The 13408-nt window shown below is 45.8% G+C and overlaps 1 protein-coding gene across 1 annotated transcript; it reads right to left on the reverse strand.

The window, feature by feature from the left end:
- Nucleotides 1-12577: 12577 nt before the first annotated feature.
- LOC138293985 (C-type lectin domain family 2 member B-like) lies at nucleotides 12578-13201 on the reverse strand. The gene has a single exon (XM_069233243.1). It carries the CDS (start codon nucleotides 13199-13201, stop codon nucleotides 12578-12580), a length of 624 nt encoding a protein of 207 aa, XP_069089344.1.
- Between the last annotated feature and the right edge of the window lie 207 nt (nucleotides 13202-13408).

The following is a 13408-nucleotide window of genomic DNA, read 5'->3' on the forward strand; positions in this document are numbered from 1 at the left end:
CCAGTCCTGGTCTGGTACGGGACTCCCCACATCCACTTCCTTCTTTAACCGAAGAGTAGTCGGAGGTAGGCGCAGGTCCCTCATATTGATCTATATAAGCAAGTGACAGCCTTAAAAATACCAGCTGATGTGATAAAATATTGGCAGGTCTTATGGTGTGGTGGCTGTTCCATAGCTGTCCCCCAATGTTTTGCACTGCGGTCGCCACTGCTTTATGTATTAAGAAATGACCTCTAGGCAGGTCATATGTCATTCGGAATTCTTCAAAAGGGAGGAGTGTCTCAGCCTCAAATAGGTCACCCAGGATAGATGCTCCTGCCTCCACCCATTAGAGCTTTTGTGTTTGTAGTTTTGTACTTATTTATAATTAGTTACTGTTGTTAAAAAGAAAGTGATGGCGGTGTGCATGGAGTGGTGACAATAAACTGGAATACCAGAAGTTATCTGGTGAAGATTGTCATGAGGTAGCAAGAGTACTGAAGAAAAATAAGCTTTTAATTATTGATTAGGTGAGCATGGTTTCTAATCTCATGCTTGTCTTTGTTGATCTGAGAATGCAACAGATACTCAAAACGGAATATGACATTTTGTTTGGAGGAACACATTTAATTGTTTTGGAGACCTTCTTCAACTTACTACTGTAAAAGAACAGGCTGTTTTTAAAACTCACATGAACAGACTTGAAACGCATTGGGAAGTATTGGCAATGTAAACATTTGGCAATATTTTCAATACAAGGAACTTGCTAAAAATATGCGTAAAACCTATGACCAGGAGTATAGAATCATTTTAAAGGACATTAGAGTAAGAGTTCTGACAGAGGAGGGAAGACTGATGTTGGAAAGTCGACTTATTAAGAAATTGTTTTCCTCTAAGAAGATGGCAGCAGAGCTAATGAAAAACTTTTTTAAAGGGGCCGATTTAAGAGCCCCTTGTGCCACTTTAGTGCTCCCTTAGCTTAATCTTTTTTACACTAAGGCGGCGCTAAGGTGGCCTTTTCCCAGCTCCATATTTACAAAGTGGTGCAATGCATGCATTGAACCACTTTGTAACCCTTTGCGCCACATCATGCATGTGCCATGCATAATGTATGCAAAGGTGCGTTCCGGCTCAAAGAGGCCTGCAAAAATGGTGTCGTGAAATCTACAAGATTTAATTCGCCATATTTGGTGTCGTTTTTAATGCCTGCTGAAAGCAGGCGTTGAAAGGATGCACCCATTGTAATCAAGGGGCCTCCTTGCACTTTGCTCCACTAGCGTCACAATTTCTGACGGTAGTGGACCAAAGTGCAACAATAGCATCAAAAATGTTGATGCTATTGTTCCTAGGCCCATATTTATACTTTTTGACGCTAAACTGCGCTAACGCAGTTTAGCGTCAAAAAATTTAGCGCCGTCTAACGCCATTCTGAAGCGCCATGCGGGCGCCGTATTTATGGAATGGCGTTAGCCGGCGCTAGCAGACCGGCGCTGCCTGGTGTGCGTGGAAAAAAAACACGTAGACCAGGCAGCGCCGGCGTAGGGGGAAAATGGCGTTAGGGCGTCTTAAAATGGGGCAAGTCAGGTTGAGGCAAAAAAATCGCCTCAACCCGATTTGCGCCATTATTTTCGACGCCCAGACGCCATTTAAATGACTCCTGTCTTAGTAAAGACAGGAGTCATGCCCCCTTGCCCAATGGCCATGCCCAGGGGACTTATGTCCCCTGGGCATGGTCATTGGGCATAGTGGCATGTAGGGGGGCACAAATAAGGCCCCCCTATGCCACCCAAAAAAAATTAAAAAATATAAAAAATTATACTTACCTGAACTTACCTGAATGTCCCTGGGGTGGGTCCCTCCATCCTTGGGTGTCCTCCTGGGGTGGGCAGGGGTGGCAGGGGGGGTCCCTGGGGGCAGGGGAGGGCACCTGTGGGCTCATTTTGAGCCCACAGGCCCCTTAACGCCTACCCTGACCCAGGCGTTAAATAGTGGCGCAAATGCAGGGTTTTTTGACCCGCCACCTCCCGGGCGTGACTTTTGCCCGGGAGTATAAATACGACGCATTTGCGTCGCCGTCATTTTTTTAGACGGGAACGCCTTCCTTACATCTCATTAACGCAAGGAAGGCGTTCACGCAAAAAAATGACGCTATTTGCCCATACTTTGGCGCTAGACGTGTCTAACGCCAAAGTATAAATATGGCGTTAGTTTTGCGCCGAATTTGCGTCGAAAAAAACGACGCTAATTCGGCGCAAACGGAGTATAAATACGGGCCCTAATACCGCTATGGTGCGCTGTATCATTAATACAACACACACATGGTGGCGTTAGGGGGCCCAGGGGGCACAAGAAAAGTGGTGCTGCATTTGATGCAGTGCCATGTTTCTTAAATTCGGCCCAGTGTTTCATAGATGCCTACACTTCAAGAGTATGCAGCATTTAATGAAGAATTACTAAAATGTGAGAATGCAAACATTTTGGAAATTACTGCTATTGACAAAACAGAACACCACTGTGTAACTGTTCTGCTGATTACAAGATAAATTAATCTCTTTTGGAGAAATCTGTATTCAGGACTGCTGGACTAGAGAAGTATTAACATATCTGCAAATACTATAGAGTAATTCTAAGATGTAATTTAAATGTAGAAGGATTGGTAAAGTTGTTGATTTCATTAATTTTCCTAACTGTGAAGAAGTTGAATTTTTAGCCCGAAAGTTTGATCAGGTTGATGGTGTGAAGCAAATTGGATGATGTGTTGTACGCTTTTTGCTTGTGAAAGATTTGTATGTCTGACAAAAATAGTTTCCAGTTTGTCTTGCGTATGCCGCAGCGATCCACAAGTCTCAAGGCCTAAGTGTTAATTCTGCATTTATAATTATCGGAACTACCGTTTTTAAAGAAGGATTGTCATAAGTAGCATTGTCACACATTTGAACATTATCTGGTTTGTTTCTGGTTGATTTTGATAAGAAGTAACTTAGGGCCGTATTTATACTCTGGTTGCGCCGAATTTGCGTCGTTTTTTTCGACGCAAATTCGACGCTAAACTAACGCCAACTAACGCCATATTTATACTATGGCGTTAGACGCTTCGGGCGCCAAAGTGCCCGGAGTGTGCGTCATTTTTTAACGTGAACCCCTTCCTTGCGTTAATGATATGCAAGGGAGGCGTTCCCGTCTTAAAAAATGACTCCCAGGCCTTTACGTGGTATTTATACTCCCGGGCAAAAATGACGCCCGGGAGTGGGCGTGGCCAAAAACGGCGCATTTGCGCCGCTTTTTAACGCCTGGGTCAGGCATGGCGTTAAGGGACAAGTGGGCTCAAAATGAGCCCAGAGTGCCCTCCCCTGCCCCCAGGGACCCCCCCTGCCACCCTTGGCCACCCCAGGAGGACACCCAAGGACGGAGGGACCCATCCCATGGACATTAAGGTAAGTTCAGGTAAGTTTTTATTTTTTTATTTTTTGTGGCATAGGGGGGCCTGATTTGTGCCCCCCTACATGCCACTATGCTCAATGACCATGCCCAGGGGACAGAAGTCCCCTGGGCATGGCCATTGGGCAAGGGGGCATGACTCCTATCTTTACAATGATAGGAGTCATGTTGATGGGGGATGGGCGTCGAAAAAAAATGGCGCAAGTCGGGTTACGACGATTTTTTCGACGTAACCTGACTTGCCCCATTTTAAGACGCCCATACGCCATTTTCCCCCTACGCCGGCGCTGTCTGGTGTACGTGGCTTTTTTCCACGCACACCAGGCAGCGCCGGTCTGCTTGCGCCGGCTAACGCCATTCCATAAATACGGCGCCCGCATGGCGCTTCAGAATGGCATTAGACGGCACAAAATTTTTTGACGCTAAACTGCGTTAGCGCAGTTTAGCGTCAAAAAGTATAAATATGGGCCTTAGTACAGATGCAAATTGCATGAGAGAGTAAAAAAGATTAAGAAGTAGATATGCTCCTCATTTAGGACAGTAGCCTATTTATGAAAAATGGGTATTATGTCCTAAGCGGAAACTGACAAAACAGATTATAGAAAAGACCAAAAGGAAAGCTAAAGAAGAAAGTGTCAAGAAAATAAAACTGGATAAGGATGGAGATATTGTAGGTTATCGGTTGGATAACGCTACTGGTGTAAACTGCCATGCGAATGTTGTTCTCAATGTTCTCTTCCGTTTACCACATGTTGTAAATGCAATCCAAGAAAAATCCAGGGACACACTGTGCACAGCAGTATGTTATTGCCTTCTCATGACAGAACTGCAATACATTCTGCTTCAGACATTTGACAACTAGTAGACAAATATAGTGGATCCGTAGTATTTACTCTAAATGCTCAACAAGATGCACAGGAATTTATTATGGTGATGCCTCGAGTTTTAGAAGACGAGGATTTAAATATTGATCACATATTTGGACTGATTTATACATAGAACCATGAGTTTGAAGATTGCTCTTTCTCACCTACAACTGAAATCCAATCCGAGCGATTTCTGTACTTAACTCTGCCAGATTCTAAAAATGTGTCTTTTGATAAGATAATTTAAAAAAGTTACCAAAATATTTCCCATCAAAGCTGTAAATCAAATGTATTCTCTACATTGCTCATACAGAAGAGAGATAAATACATTATAGCAATGTTTCAACGATGCAGAGCACATGGAACAAATTTGGACACTTGCGGGCATATTTTTACTCTGTTCATGCCGAATTTGTCATTTTTTTACGCAAATTCGGCGCAAACTTAACTCTATATTTATATTTTGAGGCTAAGACTGTCTAGCGTCACAATATTTAAGTTTGCACCATTTTTAGATGTGTAATCCCCACCTTGCGTCAATGAGATGCAAGGTAGGCGTTCCCATCCAAAAATGACGCAATAGCGCCGTATTTATCCCCAGTGCTAAAATGATGCACGGGAGGGAGGCTGTCCCAAATAATGGCGTTAAGCTTGCTTAGAGCCATTATTTAACACCTGGGTCAGACCAGGTGTTAAGGGACCTGTGGACCCATTTCCATGGTCAAACACCATGGAATGGGCCCACAGGTGCCCACCCCAAGCCTTAGGAACACCCCCACCAAGACAAGAGGATGGGGGACCCCATCCGAGGTAAGTAGGGTAAGTATGGGTAAGTATTTTTGTTATTTGTTTTAAAGTGCCATTGGGGGTTCAACAAGGGGTCTCCTGCATGGCACTAGGTACAATGGCCATGCCAAGGGGACACTGGTCCCCTGGCTGACCATTGGGGTTGTGGGCATGACTCTGTCTTTTCTAAGACAGAGTCATGTTTTAGGATGGTTGTGCACCTGGAAATGATGCAGGGATGGTTAGCTGCATTTTTGTTTGCCCCTAACCAGCGTAACGTCATTTTTTTACACACAACCTTCTATTCCCATACTGCTACCCTCACCCGGCTAGCGTCACTTTTGTTGACACTAGCCCAAGCTTAGCGCCAGCTTGCGCCATTCCATAAATATGGCACCCGGCACTCAGGAATGACGCAAGCCGGCTGTAAACTTTTTGGTGTAAAACTGCATTAGCGCAGTTTTGCACCAAAAAGTTTAAATAAACCCCTTAGATTACAAACTTTAAAGCTGGACAGATATCAGTTTCTTGTAGAACATACTGTACTTTGGCTATCATTTTTCATAAAGGTCTAAATATCACATCAGGACATTATAACTTATATTGAAAGACTGAAACTGGATAGACAGAGTGAAGGGATATCAGTCTGCAATTCCAACAAAAACTGCCTTTCAAACTTCCTAATTCTTACCTACTACCCCTTCAGCCTGAGTTCTAAGAAAGTTTTCTTTAACAAAAGTATCAGATACAGTCTTCTGTGTTGACATATAAACTGCTTAAAAATATCATTAAGCCTATCAGGAATCATGTCTTCAAAAATATATAAAAATATGAACTATGCATAAATGAGGTGAAAGGATTTCTGGTCTAAAACAAATATACAGGCCCATATTTATACTTTTTGACGCTAAACTGCGCTAACGCAGTTTAGCGTCAAAAAGTTTTGCGCCGGCTAACGCCATTCTGAAGCGCCATGCGGGCGCCGTATTTATTGAATGGCGTTAGCCGGCGCAAGCAGACCGGCGCTGCCTGGTGTGCGCGAGAAAAACCACGTACACCAGGCAGCGCCGGCGTAGGGGGAAAATGGCGCATGGGCGTCTTAAAATGGGGCAAGTCAGGTTACGTCGAAAAAATCGTCGTAACCCGACTTGCGCCATTTATTTTCGACGCCCATCCCCCATCAACATGACTCCTATCATTGTAAAGATAGGAGTCATGCCCCCTTGCCCAATGGCCATGCCCAGGGGACTTATGTCCCCTGGGCATGGTCATTGGGCATTGTGGCATGTAGGGGGGCACAAATCAGGCCCCCCTATGCCAAAAAAAATTATTAAAAAAAAATAAAAATATACTTACCTGAATGTCCCTGGGGTGGGTCCCTCCAGCCTTGGGTGTCCTCCTGGGGTGGCCAAGGGTGGCAGGAGGGGTCCCTGGGAGCAGGGGAGGGCACTCTGGGCTCATTTTGAGCCCACTTGTCCCTTAACGCCATGCCTGACCCAGGCGTTAAAAAGCGGCGCAAATGCGCCGTTTTTAGCCACGCCCACTCCCGGGCGTCTCTTTTGCCCGGGAGTATAAATACCACGTAAAGGCCTGGGAGTCATTTTTTAGACGGGAACGCCTCCCTTGCATATCATTAACGCAAGGAAGGGGTTCACGCTAAAAAATGACGCACATTCCGGGAACTTTGGCGCTATTCGCCTCTAACGCCATAGTATAAATATGGCGTTAGTTGGCGTTAGTTTAGCGTCGAATTTGCGTCGAAAAAAACGACGCAAATTCGGCGCAAACGGAGTATAAATACGGCCCACAGTTTTTTCTCTCAATAGATTTTCAATGTTTAAGACATCATTCGGCCTACCAGGGGTGATGTCAACAAAAGGATATCCAAAACCTCAAGCGTCGATCTAGGAAAGTACTCTCTTTCTTGGCACAGTTACCCCCATTTTCTCCCTGTTGTCATTGTGTTTGACTGTGTTCACTGGGATCCTGCTAACCAAGAACCCAGTGATTATGCTCTCTCTTATCTAACTTGGTAACCTGTTCTATTTTCACTCCACATTTGGCATACTGGTGCCCTCATGCCCCCATGTAAGTCCCTACTATATGGTACACAGGTAATCAGGGCACTGGGGTACCAGGGGATCCCCATGGGCTGCAGTATGTATTATGCCACCCATGAGGAGCCCATGCAAAGTGTTCTACAGGCCTGCCATTGCAGCCTGTGTGAAAGAGTGCATGCACCCCTTTTCCCATACCTCACTGCACCAGGTCACTGTAAATCACCCCTATGGCAGGCCCTCCTAGCCCAGAGGGCAGGGTGCAAGTACCTGTGTGGGAGGGCACCCCGCCACTAGCAGAAGTGCCTCCATGAACTCCATTGCCATTTTCATGGACTTCGTGAGTGTAGGGATGCCATTTTACACATCACTACCTATGTTCAGCTACGAACGGTAATTCCAAATCTAGGTATGTTTGGGGTCAAACATGTCAGAATCATAACCCAATACTGTTGCCAGTATTGGAAATATGATTCCATGTATTCAGGGGGCTCCTTAGAGGTCCCCCAACATTGCTCCTACCAGTCTTCCAGGGTTTTCCGGGCAGCCCAAGCTGCTGCCACCACTCAGACAGGTTTCTGCCCTCCTGCTGCTTGAACAGCTCAAGCCTAGGAAGGCAGAACTAATGACTTCCTTTGGGAGAGTGGGAGTAACACCCTCTCCCTTTGGAAATAGGTGTTGCATAGCTTAGGATGGGGTAGCCTCCCCAAGCCACTGGTATGCTTTGAAGGGCACTGCATTGGCACAAAACTGGTCAATGGAAAGGGGAGGTGCCAAGAGCTCCTCCAGAGGGTCTCTGGGTTCTGCCATCTTGAATCCAAGGTTGGCAGGGACCTCTGGAAGCATCTGAGTGGCCAGGCAGGTGATGTCAGAGCCCCCCTCCTGACAGCTGGTCACCTGGCTAGGTGACCAATCCCCCTTTGAGGGCTATTTAGGGTCTCTCTCTTGAGTGGATCCTCACATTCGGCTTGCACGATTCCAGCAGGACTCCTCTGAAACCTCCACTTCTTCTTCTAGCCACTGGAACCATGACTGGACCCTTCAGGGACCGACAATCTGCATCCACAAAGAAGACTCTTCTTGCAACATGGTTTCCACAGCTCCTTCCAACTTCTGCAACATTTCCCCATTTGTGCATCTTCTGAGGGTGGCAAGTCTTCAGTCTGCACAAGAATGAAGAAGGAATCTACCTTGGAGTGAAAGAGTCACTCCCCTGCATTCGCAAGCACCTACTGTAATGACAACCGGATGCATGGATGTCCTCTCATTCTGAGCTGCATGGATCCTGCAACATGGGTGGTGGTCCATAGTAGTCCTCTTGGGCCTCTCTGTCAGCTGTCCAACTTTGGTTCAGGTAAGCCCTTGCCTTTCCACGCGGGACAGTACACCTATGCACGGCGTCTCTTGCCAAGGATTGTTTGCATTTCCTCCAAGGGACCGTCAGGCATTGTGCAGCTCCAGCACTCCTTCCTGTGATGCACAGCCCTCTGCGTGGTTCTCCTGCGGCATGAGACCCTTCTCCTGTGTGCTGCATGGGCTCCTTCTGCCACGTCTGGGTCCCCGACCTGTGGGCTCTCTGTGTTGCTGAGGGTCCTCTCTGGCTCCCCCTTCTGGGTTGAATCCTCCTGGGCCTTGCTGGTCCACCATAGCACAACTTTTACACTAACCGCGAATTCACCTTTGCCAAGGCTTGTTGGTGCAATTCCTGCACTGACACCCATCTGCGATCTTCCTTCCAGTGTGGGACATCTTCTGCAGCCCTCAGGAACTCTTCTTCGGCTCCAGGGCTGCAGACCATGACCGTCGACCAACTCCTGCAAGTACAGCTGGGAGGGTAGTAGCTCCTACTCCTCCTGGACTACTGTGACTCTTGGACTTGGTCCTCTCTCACCACAGGTCTTCCTCTCCAGGAATCCACCACTGGTTTCTTGCCGTCTTGGGTGGGTGTCTTCTTTTTCTTCCTTTTGGGGGGTTTTGGGAAATCCCAGTGATTTACTCCTGCTTTCCTGGTCGCAGGGGGTACTGCGTTACTTACCTGTGTGGTTTTCTAGTACTCACAGCTCCCTTCTGTACATTCCACTTACCTAGGTGGGGGTCCTGTGTTCGCATTCCATTTTTTTAGCATATGGTTTGGGCCCCCCATAGGGTCACTATTGTCTAACTGCATTTGTACTGTTTTCTAACCTTTCCTATGCCTATTCCTGTTTACTAGTGTATATAATTAGTGTAGTACTTACCTCCTATTGGAGGGTTGCCCTTCTAGTATTTTGTAGTATTGTGTGACCAAAAATAAAGTACCCTTATTTATATACAACTGAGTGTTTTCTTTCACGTGTGTAAGTGCTGTGTGACTACAGTGGTTTTGCATGAGCTTTGCATGTCTCCTAGATAAGCCTTGCCTGCTAGTCCACAGCTACCTCTCCAGAGCCTGGATTCTAGACGCTGCCTGCACTTCCCTAAGAGGGGATACCTGGTCCTGGTATAAGGTGTAAGTACCTTGGGTACCCATCACACACCAGGCCATCTTCCTACAGAAGGTAAGCCAGATAGTCAACTCCAACTGGCACATACTGAACAGCAATAGAGAGGAATATCTTAGGCTCCCCAAATCTATATTTGTGCATAAACAGAACAAGAATTTGAAGAACTATGTTGTGCGGTCCAGCTTGGACAAACCACTATGATTTATAGAAAAAAATAACTGATAGTGTTACTCAAGTCAAAGAAAATTTCAAATGATCAACAAGAAAGGCATGAGCCAATGCTATTGAGCCAGATGTGTACACTTTCAATAATTACACAGTAAGCCTGACCACCTTCACTTTCTGCAAGATGAAGAACATTACTTACTTGCTCATTAGCCCCAGTAATCTTGGGTATGTAGGGGAAACACCCGCTTTACTGAGCAGAAATCTGCCATACAAATAGCTCAAACAAATGCACCATTAATAAAACATTATATAGAAAAAAACATAATCCAGAAGACATCAAATGGCTTATTTTAGAAAAAAATGATAATGAGAGGTCCATAGAGCTGCTAGTAAAAGAAGAGAAGTGTTTTGTATTTTCACTCTTGATACGTGTGGAAGGGATATAAATAGTGAGATTCTGTGAGAGAATGCTATTGTCTCTAATACATAAGGGACATTTTTGGGATTTACACAGCACATATGGACAGTTAAAGTTCCAAGCGAGATCTGTTAAAAAATAAAAGTGTAGAAATAACATATAAGTGACAATTTGGGCTCCAATTACATATTAGACCCATGAGCGGTATTCCCCCTTCTGATGTTTTTTTTCTCTTAGAGTAGGGAGTTTACACAGTTTAAAGATACCTGCCTTATAAGTTGCATTCCCCCCTATATTTAGGCTTCCAGCATAGGGAGATAGTATTGTTCCAAGCTGGCCGCCACAGCCAGTGTGACCCTCTAGGTGGCCCACACTAGAAAGATTTTAGGACAAGGTGCCAAATAAAATATTATGGAACAGATCCTTGTTTCTGTGGGCCACAGAAGTTGCTTCTGTGGACTCTATTGGTGCCTAGCATGGGGCTGCTGGAATATTTAAAAATGGCTGCAGTAGTAGCTGTGGTTTGTGAGGTGGTCAAGTAGGGAGAAATCTCTGCCCATCTCACACACAGGTGGCTTCAATAAGGCGTTGTACTTATCCCCCCTGGCCGGAGCGCAGATTTGCAAACTGGTTCAGAGCTCCTTGCACTCATTCTTTGGGAGCCTGAGGTTTTGACGGTCCCCGGCTACGGTGAGTAATCTAATAGTGAAGTTGTTGGTCCTAATAAATAGCCGGGTCTTTAGCAGCCATGCAGACCTTGGAGAAATATTATTTTGATTAATGAGCAGTGCGTATCAGATCGGTTGTGTGGTACGGATGTTGAGCTAAGAAACAAGCTGCCTGTAGCAGAAGATGACCACGATGGTAGTACACATCCATAGACATTACTTTAGAACTGCCCCAGACCAGCAGCAAGTAAGGGCTAGAGTACAGCAAAGTTAGTATATGAGCAAGAAATTATTCATTATCATAGGAAGATAATGTGGCCTTCAGAACGGTATCATCTGTTCCTCACAGACTCTTATGGTTTATGTTTTTCAGCCATTTGTTTCAAGGATTTAAAGCAAGGCTGGGGCCTTTGGCATATTGAATAGGACAGGCGAGGCATTTCAGTGCCTGCCATTTGAGTATCTTAGCTGGCCGATAGTGGAGCAGTTTTAAAAAAACAATCAAAACGTCTGAATCTTAATAAGATTGTCTTATTCTTTTTTTTTTTTTGTCCTCATCTCACTAATCCATGCCAGTAAAGGAAGGATCCACTACTCATTGACCCCCAGGTGTATAGCTCAACAATATCAACGGGCCACTCCACCTGCCACTCTCTTCCGACAAAAAAAAAAAAAAGATTGTCTTATTCTTCAACATGCATTTTTCTTGCAGTTGTTCCATTTCTAACTGGTCCCTGAGGAGAACATGCAATTCTAAATTCTCAGTTAGACATAAGCACACATTTTTGGAACTTATGGGAGGTATACATTGAGTAATACAGTATGCAGCACACACTTGGGAGATACTGCCTGGGATTTAAGTTATATGACATGGATTCAAAACCGTGTATAAGAGTGCATCAAACGTTTGGGTTATGGGGTGGTATTTTGAATTGAGTCAAACATGATAAAATTGCATGATAGGGGTTCACCCCACTAAATGAAGATGCTATATATGAAAAGTTATATGGTAGGGACTCACCTTGGCATTTGAACCATGTCACAAATAGGGGTGGGTGGAGGTTCTGTCTTCCACTGGTAATCACAAAAATCACAGGGAAGGTGGCCTGATGGGGTCAGCAGACAACCATATCTGTGATTGCTTTTAAATAAAGCATTTTTTTTATTTTTAAACACAGCTTGTTTTCCTTAAAGTAAAACCGGATGCGTTTAAAAATACAAAAAATGAAACGTTTCAGTTTAATTTTTTAAGAGTAGGCAGTGGTACATGGCAGTGGTCCGTAGACCACTGGCTGCTCTCAAAAAAACGTTTTTGCATGCATTCATAAAGGGGAATGAGTCAACCCTATTTTGTGATTCAGTAAATAGATTAGTGTTAGAAATGAGGTCTCAAGTTGGTAGAGATATACACCCTTCTCCAAGTAAGGGACCACAATCCTAGCCAGGGTAAGTTGCACACAATGAAAATTATCCTGTGCCCACCCTCTGGTAGCTTGGCACCGAGCAGTCCGTCTTAATTTAGAAGGCATGGGGTTATGTATTTGTGCAATAAATCATACAGTAACACAGTGAAAACACCACACAGGTTTAGAAAAATATAGGATGTTTATCTGATTAAATTAAGGTCAATGTTGAAATATCACTTTTGCAGGTTTAAAAGTCTTAAATGTTAGAAATCAACAAGCTTTGTGCATTTGGCTCTATGTGCCTTAAATTATTCCTTCTTTATATATTCTGCGTGTTTGGTGCAGATGTATCTCCGAGTTGAGGAGCACCGGGCACTGCTGAGACCCTGATGGTTTAGATAGGCGCAGTCCGAGCCGCCGGGGACGCCGGTGCCGCTGTCCAGGGCGCTGCCGTCGGCCCACCGCCAGGGCCCGCTCGGATCTCTCAGCAGGCCGACCCAGCGATCATACTCCCCCTTCTCAGAGAGGGCGAACCCTCTCTCTTTGTCGCTTTTAATCACAGCCAGACTGGAGGAACGAGAGGCGCAGCTGCCATTGGCAAATGTCCAGCTTCCTTCGTTTTCAGAGAATAAGAAACAGCTGCTCTCGCGCAGGGTCCATCCTGCCTCGCACTGGCGGGAAAGGCCGCCCTCGTCGGTGCGGTTCGCCTCACTCGCGGGGTCTTCTCTCGCTCTGAGGGCGAACACGGCGGCGAGGACGACGGAGCCCAAAACCACCGCCACCGCCGCCACCACCCGCCAAAGACGGCGGCGGCGGCTGGGACGCCCTCTGCGGGCGGCCGGGGCTCTACCGCGGCTACGGCCACTTGTTGCTCCTCCTCGGAGGGTGGTGCCGCCGTGATCTCCGGCCACCCCCGCCCTAGCAGCGCACATGCCCGGGGTGAGGTTTCTTGGCCGGGGTCTTCCCTCAGGTCTGGCTCCATCGCGAGCACCACCGGTGCGTATAGAGACATGTTTAATTGGCAGAATGAAAAACTTTTTACACCAGCGCTCGGATACATTTTCCAAGAATTTGAACCAACCAAACTCATCTGATTTTGACTATTCTTTTCGCTTCTCCGAGAGGTTCTTAAACAATCT

Source organism: Pleurodeles waltl, chromosome 4_2, assembly GCF_031143425.1.
Source record: "Pleurodeles waltl isolate 20211129_DDA chromosome 4_2, aPleWal1.hap1.20221129, whole genome shotgun sequence".
Classification (NCBI taxonomy): domain Eukaryota; kingdom Metazoa; phylum Chordata; class Amphibia; order Caudata; family Salamandridae; genus Pleurodeles; species Pleurodeles waltl.